Source organism: Puma concolor, chromosome B4 (genome assembly GCF_028749965.1).
Source record: "Puma concolor isolate L17-30 chromosome B4, mPumCon1.1.hap2, whole genome shotgun sequence".
Lineage (NCBI taxonomy): Eukaryota > Metazoa > Chordata > Mammalia > Carnivora > Felidae > Puma > Puma concolor.
The window spans coordinates 130691773-130710157 of record NC_141673.1 but is presented as its reverse complement, the minus strand read 5'-3'; the positions used below and the strand labels follow the sequence as shown (position 1 = coordinate 130710157).

The window sequence follows — 18385 nt, the reverse complement described above, 5'->3', positions numbered from 1 at the left end:
TCTCTGACATGTTAAGCTTCCTTTTTCATTCTCCCCCTCCCCCCCCCCCCCGGGACTATTTCAAGTGTCAACGGAGTCCCATATTCCCCCGCGCGAGCGAGCGAGGCATCCTCTTCACTGAGTGCAGGCCGACCATAGCTTCATCGTCTTTCTGGATCACCCTGTACTCGAGTCCCCTTTCCTGTTCTCTTCCAATGCCACCTGTCCACAGGAGTTTGATGTCCGTTACCTTCCCTGATGGCTCCCGGCCTGGGGGCTGTCACGGCAGGGGGAAGCCACCAAGGTGCCGTTGAGGATTGGCGCCTGGCTCTCCGTGGGCGAGAGAGCCAGAGGACACACAGTGGGACCGGAACCTTCCAGAATGTCTCCTCAGTCAGGTTTTTGGGGGTGAAGGGAATGCGGAGACGGGAGAAAAAAAGTGCTGAGGGCCGAAGCTGGTGCAGGGTGACAGTGCGTCTGGGTAAGGCAAATGAGAGGCAGTGAGGTGATCTCTGAATGGCGTTGAGGCGGTCAGATTGAGGCCGGCTGGCTCACACGAGGGTCCCGGGCTTGGCTTTTTCCTGCCCGTACCACTGGACGTCGGCTAGTTCTGGATAGAGGGAGGAATCCAGGAAACAGCTATCAGCGTAGCTCCTGCAGGGAAGGCAAGGAGAGGGGGGTGGTTAGGGGAGAGCGAAGTTCAGGAGTTCGTGCTCAGTTCGGCGGGGGCTGATCCTGATGGGTAGTCCTCCCTGTGCATGAGGAACTGGGCCTAATTCGGCGCCGAGGACAGACGAGGTGTTCACAAATGGGGGAAAAAACGCACACCGAGGAGCCCGAAGCCTTGAACGCCCGTGATGGAGCGAAATGGGAGCAGTGGTTCTGAAACTGGGCTGCCTGCCAGAATCACCTGGGAACTCTCAAGGGTACTCCTGTTCGGGTCCTGCCCTCAAGATGCCGGTTTAGCGGGTCTAGGGGCGAGCCTGCGCCGTGGGAGCTTCCAAAGCTCCCCAGAGCTGGATTCCACGGGATTCTTCCTCCCGCAGCAGAGCTGCTTCGGTTCTGCTCCCGGAGGCCTCAGGCGTAACCATGGGTTTTTATTCTATCAGAGAAGCACGTTCAAAATGTCAGGCTTCCCGATCGTGAAACACGTGGTATTTTGAAAGTGGTTTAAACAGTCTTTGAATCAGTGCTGTTTACTTTTTATTTTCAGAGACCGTGCAAGGGGGGGGAAGGACAGAGACACAGAATCCCAAACAGGCTCCGTCCTGCCAGCGCAGGGCCCGACGCTGGGCTCGATCCTGTCCTACCAACGGGGAGATCATGACCTGAGCTGAAACCAAGCATTGGACGCCTCACCAACTGAGCCACCCAGGGGTTCCCCATCGGTGCTGTTTAAGTAACATCCATTGTTTTCTGATTATCAAAATGCATGGAAAACACATAGGCAACTAAACTGAAAACAAAACTCTTCTTAAAAAGTTGTCATGTAGGTTGAGAAGTAATTTTTACATATAGTTACACAGATGTACTAAGGCCGACAATGATTTCTAGGAAAAACAGCCCCTCTCTCATCCCAAACTGGCTCCTTCGGGGCAAGATAAAGGTCAAACTTCATGTCCATGAACATGGCCAAGGGGTAGCATTGCTAGGCAGGTGCCCAGAGGCTGGCTCAGCGACTGGGAACAGCCCCTGCAGCCTGAGAAGGTGAAGGCCTCTACTCAACCCCCCCCCCTCCCCCCCGGCCCACCTGCCCAGTGCTGGCTGGCATGGCTCAACTCTGTACTCTGTTCAGAAACGGCACAAAGGGGCCTGGTGTTGCCTGTGTGCTCTTTCCTTTTTCTTAGCGTAACTTGTAGTACCTTCTGGGATGTTTGTACGGACTCCTACAGGGATGGAACTGTGGGCCTTGACCCTCCAGCTGCTGAAGCCACATTCCTGTGAATGATGTTGGTCTGTGATGCCCGTTTAGTAGCTCTGTGTTTTTACTGCTGGATCTTCGAGGTTGACACCCCATCTTGGGGTAGAAATCTCTCTTTGGAAACACCACGAGGATTCTGCATATGTGGCGGAAGCTGATTTCCTCCCCTGCTGCTGGTGCTGCTTTATGGGTGGGGATGTGTGAAGAGACCCTAATCCAACACGGTGCAGGGAGCAGTGAGTTTAAAGAGCAGCCCCATGAGCCAGTTTGTAAGAATCAACAGTTGAACCCATTTTTCTGTTCAATTCACTGACCTCTCTAGGAACAAAGAGCTGAAGGCATTGCGGATTTTGTAAATGTTTCTCATCAGGCTTTTAAAACACTGAAAGGGGCACCTGGGTGGCTCAGTGGGTTAAGCATTCGACTCTTGATTTCGGCTCAGGTCGTGATCTCATGGTTTGAGAGATAGGGTCCTGAGGAGGGCTGTGGGGAGCCTGCTTGGGATTCTCTCCCTCCCTCTCTCTGCCCCTCCCCTGCTCTCTCTCAAAAGAAACCAACTTAAAAAAAAAAAAAAACAAAACCATGAAAGTTGGAAAACTCAAAGCATCTGTGGCTGACTGTGGCCTTTAATGAGAGTCCTGGGCCCGGAAAGCCTGAAATACAGTGGGGTTACTGCCGCTTTCAGAAGCAAAAGTGCCATCCAGGCCCTTAGGATGCTGGCCACGGAGATCTGTTCCGATATTTAAGTGGTAAAGGGCTAACTCGATCGCACCGATCCTGCAAACTCCCTCTCCAAGCTGACAACACTGACTCTTGCCATGGTGCCTGAGGGACTGAGAAAGTGTTTCCGGGAAAAGGTGGCATACAGTGGCCCACAGGGGGCATATAGTGTTTTTTGGGGGACGGTCCCTCCCTAACATTCGTCCTGGTGGTGCCCTCCACTCTCCCCAGGGTGGGCAAGCAGGCCAAGTCGAATCTACCCACCAGTGTCACTGGTTCAAAGCAGGGCAGAGGCCCAAGCCAGGCCACGTGACCCTCACACCCGGAGGATGGGTTTCCTCCGGAGAAGGCAGTTCTTGGTGGGAGCAGGAAGCAGAAGGGGAGCTAGAGAACCAGAGAGCTCCAGCTCCCTGTTGCCCAGAAGCACGAGACAGGCATGAGCCTGTAAAACGCATCTGTTTCTAAAAGAACAGCTGGATCCAAACTGTGTTTCTGGACGTCGAAATAAATTCAGGTTACCTGCTCAGCCAGCCAGAGAGAAGACATTTGCCTTAATCCTAAGGAGCCTCCCCCCCTAGCTTTTTGCTCCTGGCAAGAATGACCTCCCTGAAGTTTGCACGTCAAAGAACTGGGCTTTGGGATAGTTCCAGGAGGAGACCAGACAGAGCATTTCCATCTCAAAGACACAGGGGAAGAAGGCAAGTTTCTCCAAGAAGGATTTTGTTTCTTAAATCCTGATCTTTTAAAATATCTGCAAAGCTTTTGGAGATGAATAGGGGGGTTTGGGGATTGGTAAGAAATGGGGTGGGCTGGGAACTGCTTCCAGAGCTGTGTTACTGTTCCTGTAGAGCCTGGGTTTGTAAGACGGGGGAGGCTTGTCTTTAGTTCCTCAAGGAGTGTGGTTGCAACTTGACTGAATAAAGTCAACAAGCTTTAAAATTTTAAATGTAAAATTTACTCAGTTGAATCTTGTTTGACAGTTTGGTGGCGGCCGTGGGATCCAAAGAGGACTTCAGCCAGCTTCAGGGACAAGAAACAGAGACCTGGTACCTGCAAACCCCTTGAGTTCTCTTTGTCACCATCTCTGAGGGCCCTGGGTAAGTACCTCTCGGTTTCGAGCTCTGCCCTCTTGGCCTTAAGCTCCCCATCGAGTCGGCTGCCCAGTCCAGCGGTAACATTCGGTTTGGACTCCCAGGAGGTGCCGGGCGAGTCCTCAGCCCTTGCTTACTCTGCAACCCCAGTCCAGGGCCTAGCCGCTCAGCCTGAGCTGGCAGGTGGTTCCACCTGGAACCTGAGTCCCCAGCCCTCGGCTAGCCCGCGGCGCCCACCGTTGACATGCGCTCGTTCAGTCCACAGTTGTGTGCTGGGAACCACGGGTGGTGCGCACGTAAGGCCTTGTCACGGCCAGTCCGCAGTATCCTCTCCTTGCTCGCTGCGGGTCTGTGAGCGTGCACGTGAGGTAAAGGAATAATAAATCTGTTGTTAATGGGCAGCTCAGAAACCAGAGCTGGAAAGTCGGTGGCCACCCAACTCGATGACCGTTATAAGCTGGTGACGGAATGGCCTAGACGGACACTAGGTCACCCGCCAACCTCAAGAAAATTTCCACCCAGTGAGGTACACGGTGGAACACCGCAAGATTCCCAGCCCAGCGGTACGTCCCTCTGAACTGTCAACTTGTCTCTGACAAACCTAAGGCTTAGGCGATGAAATGAGATCCTCCGGTTCCAAAGAATTGAGTGTGCCCCCTTCCGGCACAACTGCTTTTATGTCTAAGAAGTAGGTCCCAGAAGCTGCACGTGACTACAAAGATGGCAAGGAAAGCAAGCTAGAATCACCAGGGCTGTTGTGTGAAAGGATCTCAGCCTAAAATGAAACCGGAGGAGATGAAACGGAGAAGCTCATGCCTGTGTCCTCACGAGAAGGGAACTGAAAACTGGACCGATTTCCTGGAAGGGCCTGATTTACGGGAGACTGAGACTTCTCTCCGGCACCGTGAACATCTGCCCGGAACGGCTCCTGTCCTCAAGCCAGTGAACTTACTGTTGGCCCACGGACGCTGCCAGGAGAGACCGCCTTCTCCAAAGTACAAGGCCACTGTGTAAGGATAAGGCGCGGACAGACGAGCAAGTTGCACAGCAGCTCACTTGCCACCCACAAGACGATTCCGTGCAACAAGGGACACCAGGTCATAGGTCAGACAAGTAGGGCAAAGGCTGTCCTCCGTGAAGAGGTCATTTCCCACGAAAGGCACACTGTCAAACAAAACCCAAGTCGGCACCCTAAGTATTCGGCACTCTTGGGAAGACTCTAAAGATGGGATCCCAGGCGTCTCAATGCTCTAAGGGTGACCCTCAGCCCAAAACCCCAGTGGTTTTATGCTAAAAAAAAAAAAGTTACGGTCTCTCATGCACACGGACCAGCAGTATCGAAGACAACTTGGAACTGCAGTGGTCATTACAAGGAATGTTCCAGTTAGACAAGTTCCCTCATTTAAGAAGTGTACTTGAATGCAAGGGTTCCCAAATGAAACAGACAGAACGGGTTACCTATTTCAGTCAGCATGCAGAAGCCTCCAGAAGGCTTCAAAATTCCCAAACTGCTTCATTGAAAGATTGATTGCAAAAGGGTAATGAAAAGTTAAAGACCCAAGAGGTACCTAAAACGAGACCATATGACTGCTGGGACTCCGGGAACTCCCCTTTATCCTCCTCTACACCCGAGTACTCATAGTATTAATCCTCTGTCTGAATGGTCTTTCCACCCAGAAGAGACTACATGACCACACTCACACCAGTCTGTCAAAGGAGGGCCCCCATACAGGCCCCTCACAGGATTGACGGGATTCTGAGGGATTCTCTTGTAACTACTACCAGTCATTCCTGGAACAGCTAAGGGGAAACTAAAATTAAAGGGACCCCTTGTCAAGTTCTGGCAGATGCACAACTTACACTCTGTACTTTGAACCCCACTTGCTCCAGAGCCCACAGATGGGAATCCTGGAAAAAGAAGGGCGAGAATCCTTACCTGAGTTTGCTCTCCCAAGTTACCGTGGCCCACTCAAGAGAGGAAGGTAAGATTTCACGTCCCTTCCTTCCCAATTCCAGACCCACAGCTTACTGACCCTTTCCCTCCCAGGGGCAGCTGTTGCCTTCCTGTATCCTGGGGGCTTGGCTTGGCAACCATCGCGTTGGGAACCCCAGTGTGTGGTCAGGCAGAAATGCCGGTTGAACTCCATTTCCAGTTGGGGTTCCAATGCTTACTGCCAGTGCTTGGGAATGGGCTGTCTTTGTTCTGGTCATTTTTGGGAGTGGCTCTAGATCTCGAGAGTAGTGTTCTTTGTGCCCTCTCTGAGGACACCTTGTGTGTCCATGGCATTGTTCCATACTACCAGGAATATTTACAGTTTGAGCTCAAACCTGACAATATACGATTTTAAGTAGCTCTATGGTCAGAAGTTGACCAAATTGATAGCGCATAGTCACCATCAGAGCCTAATGGCAATTTCTTTGGGAACTTTCCCCTCTAGGCCAACATTAAACTATGTGCCCAGAGATAAAGAAAAACATTCTGAAGCATTACTAGAACAAGCCAGAGACAAAGGTGTAAATGTAGAACATTATGAATCGTTTAATTTCCATCCTAGTTGAAGATCTCCTTGATATAAAGAAGCAAACCAAAGATAATGTAGCTGGATGGGTGGGTTGGCCTGTGTTGCAACCCAATTTCCTGAGGAATTAAAAACAGGGGTCCCTGTCTTAGAACAAATCAAGCCTTGATCAGAACAAAGGTAGCTGTAGTAGCAATGCAAATCCCACTTACCATTTTTACCAATTTCCAAACCTTCTCTATTCATTTCAAAAGGCCTGTAGGTATTTTAAGAGATCTGGATTTAAGAAACAAAGTCTTCTTGGGAATGTTCTACTTGCAGGAACTTCGCTGATAGGTCCTCTCTTTGCAATGCAAACTTCAGGGAGGTCATTTGTATCAGACGGGTTGGGGTGGGGGGTGGTAAGGCTATTTGGAACTTAGGCCAATGAACATCTTACATGTCTTCGCTACAGATGCCTTGGCTGTCTGAGCAGGTAACCTGAAATTATTCCAACTGTTCTGTTAGTAACGAATGGGTTTTGCATGATCATACTTGTCTCGTGGCTAAAATTTAAAACAAAAGCGATTAGGATCTCTATCCACCTATGTGTCTAGGGATCAATGTTGTAAATGCGTGACATTTTTTTCTGGCTCAGGGCGGTATTGCTAAACTTAGTTTGTAAAAGAGTTTTAATTAATTTGCTTAAAGAGAAGTACTTATTAAATGACGTATTCTAAAACTGTCACAAATAGAAAAACAACACACATATTTTTCAAGTTCATGTGACCTAGGATAAATCCTCAGTAAATAAAGGCTCAGGTTTGTAGGTTTAATTAAAATAGTAATGTCTTCAGAGTTATCAGCATTAAATATAACGTAGGAAATAACTTTTATTCTACCCGTGTTTACTAGTTATTTAAATTCATGTCATCTCTTTTACAAAATTTGTTAGCCAGAAAGATAACTTAAGATGTTGGCCAGCTGTTTAAGGTCTTGAGAAATTTTCATGACTAACATAAACATAATCGTTAAGAACAAGTGAACAGATACATATTGGTCACAGTCTAGATGTTTTTCACTGGGTAGAAGCTTTTTTTGTCAACAAACTGCCAGTTTTGTAGCAAAAAAATTATATGCAGACATCATCCTACATGTGGCGCCTCCCCGTTTTGCACAGTGACCCTGGAAGTCATTTTCCTGGCCACGTAGTCCTTTCTCCACCTCAGAGGCGGCTTTGCCGTATCGTCCTCAACCTCCAGGACTAGTAGAAAAGACTAACAGCATCACTCAAACCCCATTAGGAAAATTCTGTGCCACTTGGGAATTTTCCTGGACCAAGGTGCAGTCACTGGTCCTTTTGAGTCTAAAGATTGATGTGACTCTTACTGCTTCCCCCCACCCTCCTGTGCCTTGGAGGACTCGTGGTCCGCTAAACCTCTGAACTGCCTTTCTGCTCGGAAGGGACTACATGACCATAGCCAAAAGTCTGCCCAGTTACTGGCCTCAAATGTGGGCCTCTGTATGAGTCCTTCTCAGAGCTGACGGAACTCAGGGCTTTTCTGGAACCTGCTACCTATTACTCTATTAAACAGCCAATGGGAAACTAAAATTGAAATTTATGGAAAGCCTTGCCCTGTTCTGGTAGCCACCAGGGCTGTACGCTCCGCTTGCTTAGGAGGACCCTGCAGGGGAGGTCCTGGTGAAGTGGCAGAAGCAGGCAAAGGGTGGGGATCCTCACCAGAGGCACCTTTCCTCAGTCTCTGTTGTGCCCATTTTTTTTTTTTTAATTTTTTTTTCAACGTTTTTTATTTATTTTTGGGACAGAGACAGAGCATGAACGGGGGAGGGGCAGAGAGAGAGGGAGACACAGAATCGGAAACAGGCTCCAGGCTCCGAGCCATCAGCCCAGAGCCTGACGTGGGGCTCCAACTCACGGACCGCGAGATTGTGACCTGGCCGAAGTCGGACGCTTAACCGACTGCGCCACCCAGGCGCCCCTCTGTTGTGCCCATTTGAGAGACGACTGTGAAATTTCATATTCCCTCCCTTGCCTTATCTAGACCTATTACTCTCCAGGGACACCTGTATTCCTTTTGGCCGTCTTTGGGAATGGCTGTGCATCTCAGGAGGGGGGAGTATGCTTTGCACCCTCTTTGCGGATGCCTTTGCATCCATGGGGTTCATACTGCCAGGAATATTGAGTGTCCCACCTGAAACGGGACAGGACATAGGAAAGGATTTGTAAAATAGCTCTGTGGTCAGATGTTGGTTACACTGGAAGCTGACATTCAGAGCCTGACAGAAACTTTCTTTTAGATCTTACCCACTAGACTAAATGGAACTACGTACCCAGAGGGAAAGAAGAACATCACAAAGATCAGCAGCTCTAAATTAGTAGAAACCTAATGATTTCCATCTTAGAGAAAGATCTCCCTGAGATAAAGAAGCTGAATATAACATAACAGGATGGGTGGGTGAGACTGTGATGTCACTCAGGCTGCAACCCAATTCTGAGAAATTAAAAACTGTTGTCTTGGGGTGCCTGGGTGGCTCAGATTGTTAAGTGTCTGACTATTGATTTTGGCGCAGGTCACGATCTCATAGTTCGTGAGTTCAAGCCCCACATTGGACTCTGTGCTGACGGCATGGAGCCTGGCTGGGATTCTGTGTCTCTCTCTGCCCCTCCCTACTCGTGCTCTCCCTCAAAAATAAATAAATGTTAAAAACAAACACCTGTTGTCTTGCAACTCCAGTCTTTGCAAGAACAGAAATGTAGCAATTCAAATGGAAGCAATTCAAAGCCCACCTATCATTTTTACCAATCCCCAAACCTCCCCTTATCCATCTCAAAAGGCTTGTGGGTATTGTAAAATTCTGGCCTTAGGGTAACAATATTCCTTCTGCACCGAACTTGTGTTCTTTCTCTGTGCCGTAGAGATGGAAGTGTTATGTTTGGTTTTCTCTAGGAATCAAAGTTGTTCTCATCAGAAGGGAAAAACTGTGGGAGAGTGGTGTTCTCCAAGGTGGAAAATGTTGTCTTCACAAGTATCAGTGAAAAGTTGAAGTCCCCTTGACTCACCCTTTTACCAGAAGCATGATGTGAATGTGATCCTCTTATAAATGGGTGAGTTTTACAGTATTTCACCTGTCTCATGGCTAAAAATTTCACACACAAGTTCTAAGATCTTTGTATCTGTGTCCATGATCTTGTATGTGTGCCTGTGATACACGTGGGATCTTCTCTGCCTCTGGATGGTACTGACAAAATGAATTGGTCAAGAGCTCTATTTATTTGGCTCAAAGACAAACAAGGGCTATACAGATGATGTACACTCTAAGAAGAATAAATGCTAGCCCAAATGTTTCTCAAGTTCACGTGGTCTAGGGTAATCTTCGGGAAATGAAAGCTAATTTCAGTTGCTTAGTTTCATTACAATAGGCATGTCTTTAGAATTACCAGTGTGAGTGCTCGCTTCGGCAGCACATATACTAGAATTACCAGCGTGAAATACAATACCCCTTTACTTCCTAGGTTAACTAAAAGTCAAATAAGGTCATGTTGTCTATTACGGAATTGGTCACAAAAAGATCATTTAAAATGACAGTCAGCTGTCTAATGCTCATGAGATGTTAGGCGTAATCTAAAAATTAAGAACAAGAAAATTAAACAGAAGGATGATAAAGGTTCATAAATGAACTTTTCAACAATAGTTATGCTTATGGGTCAGTCTGCTTAAGAAATAGTCTCCAGGGGTCGCCAGGTGGCTCAGTTGCTTGAGCGTTTGACACATGATTTTGGCTCAGGTCGTGATCTCACTGTCATAAGAGTCCTGTGTCGGGCTCTGTTCCAGTCGCAGATCCTGCTGGAGATTCTCCCTTTCTCCCTCTGTCCCTCTCCCCTGTGCTCTCTTTCTCTCTTAAGTTTGCAAAATCTTTTTGGTCACTTGAAGCCTGAAAGTTTATAGTGAGCTAAGTTAAGGATGGACTTTCACTGACTCATTTCCAAATAAAATACTAAAGTGTTCATTACTGGCCACAGATTTATCCACTTTTCACTTCCTTTTCCAGAGGCCATAAAGATATTTGGGCCTATTAGTACACCTGTTTGAGGCCACATGGAAAAGTTTACTATGAAGAAGAATTTACTTCTAGAAATCATGAAGTGTATTTATAAGTTTGCAAATCTACAGAACGTTAGTGTAAGAGACCATTCACGATTGCTAATAGTTTTTACTAGAAGAATTCTAAGGGTTAAGAATTCTCATCAATATATGTAATTAAAATTACTTATAAATAAGTGTGGATGAAAAGTAGGCAAGTGAAGCAAAATGACTGGTTGCTCTTAGCCAACTTGACCACATTCTCAAATTACTTCCCAAGATTCTTTTTTCTACAAACCACCTACCAATTTTTTGTTCCATGGAACAAAATCTGAACGGATCTAAAAAACGGGTAGGTGGTTTGTGGAAAAGGAATCTTGCGAAGGGAATTTGATATGTGGTCAAGTTGGCTAAGATGGGAATGGATTTAAGTTTTTTAATGAGGGGTTTTTTTTAAATGTTAATTTTTGAGAGGGAGAGAGAGAGACACACACACACACAGAATCCGCAGCAGGCTCCAAGCTGTCAGCACAGAGCGTGATGCGGGGCTTGAACTCCTGAACCACGAGATCATGACCTGAGCTGAAGTCAGACACTAAACTGACCCAGCCACCCCCGTGCCCCAATGTGTTTTATCATCCAAAGCACACGGGTGCAAAAACAGAATTTGGTTTTCTCTTGAAAGGACTAAGTCTTCTTGGACATTTGGTCTGATTTTGATAAGCAACTGTAAAAGATTTACCTTTCAAGTAATCGGCCTGGACAGCCAAGATTTTGTGTTGTAGCAAAATAATTTATCGTGCTTCATGTGGTCTTTATGAAGTTGTCCATTCCATAAGAAAACCCAGTCTTCTCACTAGTAAAAGAGCTAAGTTTTGTTCACAACTCTGTCACTTTGTCTATTTGCCTTTATCTACCTAACCAAAGTGACAGGATGTTAATGAAGTATTCTTTCATAATGATCTGTGATCCTATTTAGTCCTGTGTTCAAACCTGTTGATATTTAGACAGTTTCTCGTAACCAGAGTCTCAAGGGTGTCTTCCTGACCTTAAGGTAACTTTGAGATTTCCCTAGAAATTTGAGATTTTCCTAGAGTGTCCCTGGGAAATCCCAAAGGATTTGTCTCTCACCTTAAAAAAAGATGCTATACTAATTAGGTTTATTTGCTGTGTTAAACTACATGGGAAGCATTGTCAAATACGTGATAAAAACCTTATTAGATTATTTGTATGGATCATGTTATTAGTATAAACAGTCTAAAATTGTATGAAGTGTCTAGAAATCTGATATGTCCTGGTATAATATTATTCAGACATCTAGTTATTATCTTTAAATTGTGTGTATCACAGAAGTAACCAGATCTCCTCATCAATTCCGTTATAGTGAACTACAATCGGAACTTTAGCATTTTGTCATTTACAGACCCTTGATTGTTTTACTCTGATGATTCTGCAAAACTGAAACGCATGGAAAGAACCCTACCAAGAACTCTGGACCGCTGACATTCCTGCCAAGTTAGAAGGTGTTGAACCCAGGGTGCCTATGTCACAACTGAGGAAGGCTCCATCTGACTTTGGGTCCGGTACAAAAGCCGGAGACCTCAAACTCAAATGCACCAGCAAGAGAGGTCGACTGCTTCTTCCCAAGATGGGGGTGGTAAGAAAGTTTCTTTCCTCGTTCGCTTTCTGATCATCTTTTACCTAAGTCTTACTCCCTGAAGGGTCTTCAAGATTTTGTCCACCATTTTCCTTGCCCTGCCCTGAAAAGGTAATGTGCCTGTTCACATAGCTCAGGCCACTGCAGAGAGAAAGGTGATCTAACCTCCAAAAGACTGGATTTCCCATGGTGCTTGTGATCCCATAGTTCTGCCCGTCACAAACTTCTGCCTCACTCCCACTGCTTCGGTTTCTCTGGGCCAAACCCAGCCCCTTCTCCGTCATGTCACAGTCCCCGGTTAAGAACCTCTGGCCCAGGGAACTTGGCATCCAGGCTGTATCCAAAGACAGGGACACAAGGGAAGGGTAACCAAATAAAACCACCTGGGGGGTCTACAGCCCCTCAAGTTTTACTGGTCTCCATGGTGGTGCTCTTGGGAGTCCCAAGCCTTAAATAGGAATTAGCATGAAGGATTCATATTCAAAGTTTGCTTCCCTTGACAGAACCCCTAGACAGGAGTAAGTGCAAATGAGGCTACAATTAGGAACCTCTCCTGCACTCCTGAAGATGTTGCAGAATCCGTTGCTAAAGCAATAGCCACCTACCAGTAATTCCTAGGATAGATGCTTCTGGGGGAGCTGATACGCCGCTACACCAGATCACTACACAAGCCAGCTGACTTAAGAAAGCTACTCTTTCAGTGGGGTCTTGGGGACCACGGCTCCAAAGTGCACTTGAGGGGCGCCTGGGGGGCTCCGTTGGTTAAGTGTCCGACCTCTGCTGGGGTCATGACCTCACAGTTCGTGAGTTCGAGCCCCGCGTCGGGCTCTGTGCTGACAGCTCAGAGTCTGCTTCGGATTCTGTGTCCTGCTCTCTCTCTCCCCCACTCACGTGCACTCTCTCTCAAAAATAAACGTTAAAAAAATTTTTTTAAATGTGCACTCCAGACAGTGGGCACGATCCTGCTATAATGACAGTTGTCTCTCTTTTTTTTTTCCTCAAAAGGTTTCAATCCATGTTCGCAGCCATTAACCACCTAGCAAATAATCCCCCTAAGAACAGAACTTCAGAAAAGGAACAAAGAGAATGACCGACGGAAAGAACGAACCTGATGTCACGACCCGTGAATACCACACAGACATTTGGCAAAAGACCACGAGAACTCCCGAGCTTTAGAGGGAAGCGGCCCTAATGCCTTAAGTTGTGATCCCATCTCAGGCTGAGAATCGGATCAAAAGGAGGGACATGTTGAAAACAAGAAAATAGGCCCCAAATGGAGTCACTCACGCTAAGGTCCACGTCACAGAACAGATTTCACCGAACTTCGGCTCTCTCAGAAATGGTGTCTTAAACCAGTCAGGGCATCTGCCTGACCGACCCCTGCCATTCCCTAAAGGAAAGTGACTTGGCCATATCCAACCGATTTTTGTCTAGTGTAGCCTCCTTGTTCCCTCTCCCTCCTGGCTATAAAAGTCTCATTTTGCCTAGTTCCTCTGAGCTCCTTTCTTCTGCTAGACAAGAGGCTGCTTCATTCATAAATTGATGAATAAAGCCAACAGAATCTTTCGGATTGCCTCAGCAGAATGTTGTTTGCTTAACACCATCTCCCTCTCCAAGGCTAAGCCCCTGTTTTCCTAATCTCCTATCTGCCACCTCGGAACTGTTCCTTACCTCGTCCTACCTTACAGGTGGAAGTCTGGCTCCTTATCTACAGCAACATGGTGTTTACCAAACAAACGCCCTGCTTGTTCGTGCATCTGTGTTTTTGCCCCTGCAATGGCCCGTCTCCAGGTCCCTCCACCCCAGGCCGTGGAGGTGGAGGCCAGGTTCAAGAGGTATGGCCCTGGAGCCAGGGTCCTCCCCTCCCCTTGGAACTCTGGTCTCCAGCATGGTTCCTGGAACATAGGATTTTAATTTTCTGGTTACATAAGCTTACAACTTTTTATCCACTTCTGAACGGTATCCTTATCTTTTTAGTTGACCTTTGCAATGCTATTTAAATTTCAACATCTTGTCTGCCAGTTAGATTCTGGTCCCTGGTAACCAGACCCAGACAAGGTAGCACGGGTTTTATGGCCACCATGGCAGTGCTGTGCAAATTGGAATGTGCCTTGGATTGACCAGGGGTCTCGTTGAAATGCAGACCCAAATTCAGTAGGCCCAGGAGTCCAGATTTCCAACGAGCTCCCAAGTAGTGAGGACGGTGATGCTTATCTAGGGACATTTTGGACAGCAGGCCATGTGGCAGAGTATACATCTGTCCCTCAGGAATGAAGGATGAAAACAGGGGTGACGTGCAGGTGATTGGATCAACTCAGTCTGGTTTAGGTGCTTTGCCGTGTAAACTGTAGGACGCTCCTCTTTTCCTGGACATTGACCATGACACCAGTAAAAGCTTCTGCAGGTATCTGCGTACACAGAGTCTGGGAAGGGCTACGACACACAGTGGGGTCTTTTCTGGGAAGTGGCAGTGGGAATATCTAACATCTCATATCAAAACATATAAACATAGAATTCCCCAGGTATCTAGAAATAAGACAGAAGAATAACGCCTTCCACACCATTCAGAAGCTGCTTCTGGAAATTACGATGCGGGCAAGGGCGACACATGCAGCACATGTGAGATCACACACTCGTGAGTAGCGGTGGGGGGGGGGGGGGGGAGAGGGAGAGGGCGGAGAGAACCGAACACCCCCTTACAATACCTCTAGTCATCAGTGCTTTGGTGAGTTGGAGACTCAGACCCATCCATAATGGGTGAGTTTTCTGTTGCTTCTCTGAACAAAGGAAAGCAGAAGAAGGAAGAGAAGAGAGGTCATGTTAAAGAGAGGAACTGACACAGACATGATTAGTAGCTTATTAATACATTGCAAAGATCAGTCGACTATACACCCAAGCGTTAGTGACAAATAACAGAATTCAAGCAGAACTTTCAAGACCCAAGAGTGACTCAAAGGCCTCCTCTTTGGTTTTGTTTGGAAGGCGGGCTTTGGCACTTTGTACCCATTTCTCCTTTTCCTATCGTGTCACAGAGAACACCTCCTCAATCTGATAAACGTTTACTTCAAGGACCCAAACAGCTTGGTTTCCAATTTGCCCAGCCTCCTCACTAGCTCTTTGTGGTGGAACACAGGCGGGTTTCAAGGCCAGCTCAAGGGCGTTCACTCCTTTCAGGCCTGCCCTCCTGCAAATAACAGTCATATAATCAGATTAGAGGAGACTGGGCAGGATTCAGAAAATGTGGACCATCCCGACAAAGACCCTGAAATGGGAAGTTCCTTATTTGGGTGAAATGGCTGGGCCACTGGAGATACCAAGATACACAAGGTCTGGCGTACTTTCTCCTGTGAATTTAATCTCCGTGCCACTCTCGGGCCTGAGGCCTTGCAGTAGCTGCCCGACCACGTGTGATGGACCTGACCCGTGGATGGTATGGGAGGGAGGGTCATAGCAACCTGTAATAAGGACGGAGAGGGTGGCTGCCGCCCCAAAGACCAAGAAATGGGAGTGGACACAGATCACTGTGGTTGGGACTATGGGTTCTCCTGACTCAAAAGGAGGAAGAGGCATCATGGGCTATAGTTGAGGGAGTCAGACTTGAGCAGACATCAGAATCCCCTGGAGGCCTTGTTAAAACACACTGCCCTGCCCACCCCACCCCTCCCCTCTTGTCTCATTTAGTGAGTCACGGATGGGCCGGAGCGTCTGCATTTGTAACAAGATCCCAAAGCTGCTGGTCCGAGGGCAGCTCTCTCAGAACCACCAGCCGGTGGAAGAGGACAGGACTCCGGAGGCCAGAGAACGCAGTTTCGTTCAGCTGTGGGACTCCGGGCAGAGCACCTACTCTCTCTAAGCCTCATCAATACAACTAAGAGGTCGGCTCTTTCCCTCGCAAGGTTGCAGCGAAGAATGTATGAAACTTATAAATGTCAGAAAAAGCTCCCAGCCTTTGAGTACACTGCAGGCACTCAACACACATCAGCTCCCCTTTCCCTTCTGTCCAATACTAAGGCCCCGTAAAGCCTGGTTTAAAGTCACCCCGGAGAGGGGCGCCTGGGTGGCGCAGTCGGTTAAGCGTCCGACTTCAGCCAGGTCACGATCTTGCGGTCCGTGAGTTCGAGCCCCGCATCGGGCTCTGGGCTGATGGCTCAGAGCCTGGAGCCTGTTTCTGATTCTGTGTCTCCCTCTCTCTCTGCCCCTCCCCCGTTCATGCTCTGTCTCTCTCTGTCCCAAAAATAAATAAACGTTGAAAAAAAAAAAATTAAAAAAAATAAAAAAATAAAAAAAATAAAGTCACCCCGGAGAAATTTACAGAGACAAAAACGTCTGCCAGGCACGGGAGCCCGAATGCAGCCAGTGGAGCCCATTCTGGTCCTGTTGCTGTCCTATGATTCAACTCCCAGACGGCCGTCAACTTTTTCCAGGCTTCCCCACGGGCCCTCCAGCAAACTAGAAACTGAAGAGAGCCCGATCAAGGGATCCCTCACCCCTTGACCCAGCGGGCGCGGACAGAACCTAACAGCCAGTCCGAGGGGACGTGTGAGGACCAACAGAAGAGGCAGGGATCGTGAGGAAAGCGATGTACGTGTATCTGCTGGACGTCAGGGGTCAGAACGTCTAACCGTCCACGAGACTAGAACGCTCTATGCCTATGCTGGCAGCTATAAAAGGAACGGAATTTTGGTTTCATTACTTTGCTGTGCGTCCCTTCTTAAAGATCTCAGGGAACCTGCACCTGATCCCCTTGGTTTGTGGGTTAAGAGCAAGCAGCTGGAGCCAGGACAGAGAAGGGCTCGGAGCCTCAGGCCCTTTTCCTTCAGATGCGTCCTGATTCTAAGGTGGGGGCAGGGCGAGAAGCAAGAGTAGCTCAAGTCCCCTCTCCCCTTCCTGCCCCGCACCCTGAAGTCCGCCTGATAGAATCTGAACACAAATCAAACGCCGCGTGGAATTCTGCCCAAAGGAGTGCCGTTTGACTTCCGGCACCCACCTTCCCCACGTTCCTGGGACCACCACCAGGGTGAAAAGAGAGCCCAGAGAACTGGCCCGTCTACACGGACAGGGACGGAAAGGAGCCAGGTGGGAGGTAACAGCGTTCACGCAGCTGCTTTGGGAAGGAAGGGGTTTCCCAGGAACAAACGCTCACGATTTTGGTGGGTACACCCTTCTGTCAACGAGGATCTTGTGTTTAGGACATCCTTCCTAACTGATGAGGAAAGCTGATCATTCTAGAGGCTGGAAGAAGGGGGCAGAAGGTCTGAACAGGGGACTCACCCAGTCTGCCAGGTTAGGATGTGGTGGGGACTGCTTGGGGGCGTCACTCCAATTTCACTCGACGGCGTTGAGCTTCTCTGGCTTTGAGGTAAGGCAGCTGCGGAGGGGTGATGCAGAAAAGGGGGGGTCAGACAGGTCCAGTGAAGGAGCTTCTTTCCAGAGATGCTGGGTATGACCCCGTGGCAGGGTCACAGTGGGGGCGATCCCCTCCCCCCCTGACTTTTGGCCAATTCAGTCTTCTCCAAAGTATCTTTCTCATTAAACTTCAGATACGGCTTCTTAGACCTTCGAAATATGTATAGAACTTCTAAAATATGCTCCCAAAGAGTTACCTCATCACCAGGCAAGTGCTACAGTTTTGACAGAAGGGAAACACTCCTGGTTCCTTGTTCCTGTCAGACCGCTAGTGCTCTGAACAGTTACAGAGGCTCATGTTTTTTAAATGATGTGAGCAACGCACTCATTCGTTCTTTCTCCAAACCCTCCTGCGAAGTCCCGGGCGGGTTTCACTGGGCTTATTTTATAGATGAAGGAGGAACACGGAGAAGGTTCTAGGACCTCCAAGTCCATGGTTTCTTTCATGATTGCCTGAATCACTTTTGTTCTCCTCTCTGGAACCTGTCATTTGGCCAATGTGCCGCCATAATAAACAAATGAGTCACTGGGGACACGGGGCATAGAATGCGGGAGCCGAGAGGCCTGGTGCGCCCAGGCAGCCGGCCGGTCCCTCCTCTTTGTCCCATTCATCCCAAGGCCCAAGAATCCCCTCCTGTTCCCCAAAGGTGAACCCCATTTTCTGTCCTTCCCGATCTTTATCCTTACTTAACTCTTTCCCATCACAAGTCAGATCCTGACTTGGAATCCCTTCTGTGTGCTGATCACTCTCATTTTATTCTTCTATTTTAAAAAATCATTTTATTATGTCTCAGCTGCCTCCCTTTTCTTTCCCTGTAGTCTAAGCAGAGCCTCCTGCCTGCGCAACCCCCCCCCCCCCCCCCCCCCCCCGGTGCCCCGGCCCAAGTGTGCTGCGAGCCCTGCAGTCACTGCTGAGCACTGGGGGTGGCTGTCACGGCTGTTCTTTCCCAGAGAAGCTACTAGCTTCTGAAGCAAAGGGTGGTGTTTTCCGTTTTTACTTTTTTATGTTC

At 48.2% G+C, this 18385-nt stretch overlaps 1 protein-coding gene and 1 long non-coding RNA gene across 11 annotated transcripts in view; one reads left to right on the top strand and one right to left on the bottom strand.

The window, feature by feature from the left end:
• Positions 1-447: 447 nt before the first annotated feature.
• Positions 448-18385, bottom strand: part of FRMD4A (FERM domain containing 4A) — a 612063-nt gene continuing 594125 nt past the window's right edge. For 8 of the 10 annotated variants that reach the window (XM_086714883.1, XM_086714885.1, XM_086714889.1 and 5 more), the window contains 2 exons: positions 17241-17337; positions 448-633 (listed from right to left, as the gene is read on the bottom strand). In XM_086714883.1, coding sequence (XP_086571009.1) covers positions 531-633; positions 17241-17337 — 200 coding nt within the window. In that variant the 3' untranslated portion in view covers positions 448-530. Of the gene's footprint in view, positions 634-14674; positions 14747-17240; positions 17338-18385 lie in introns of all 10 variants that reach the window. The other 2 variants (XM_086714888.1, XM_086714882.1) reach the window with 1 other exon arrangement.
• Positions 628-11967, top strand: LOC147579506 (uncharacterized). The gene is made up of 4 exons (XR_015254014.1): positions 628-3717; positions 5602-5693; positions 9179-9336; positions 11736-11967. It is a non-coding gene; the product is annotated as an uncharacterized LOC147579506 (long non-coding RNA).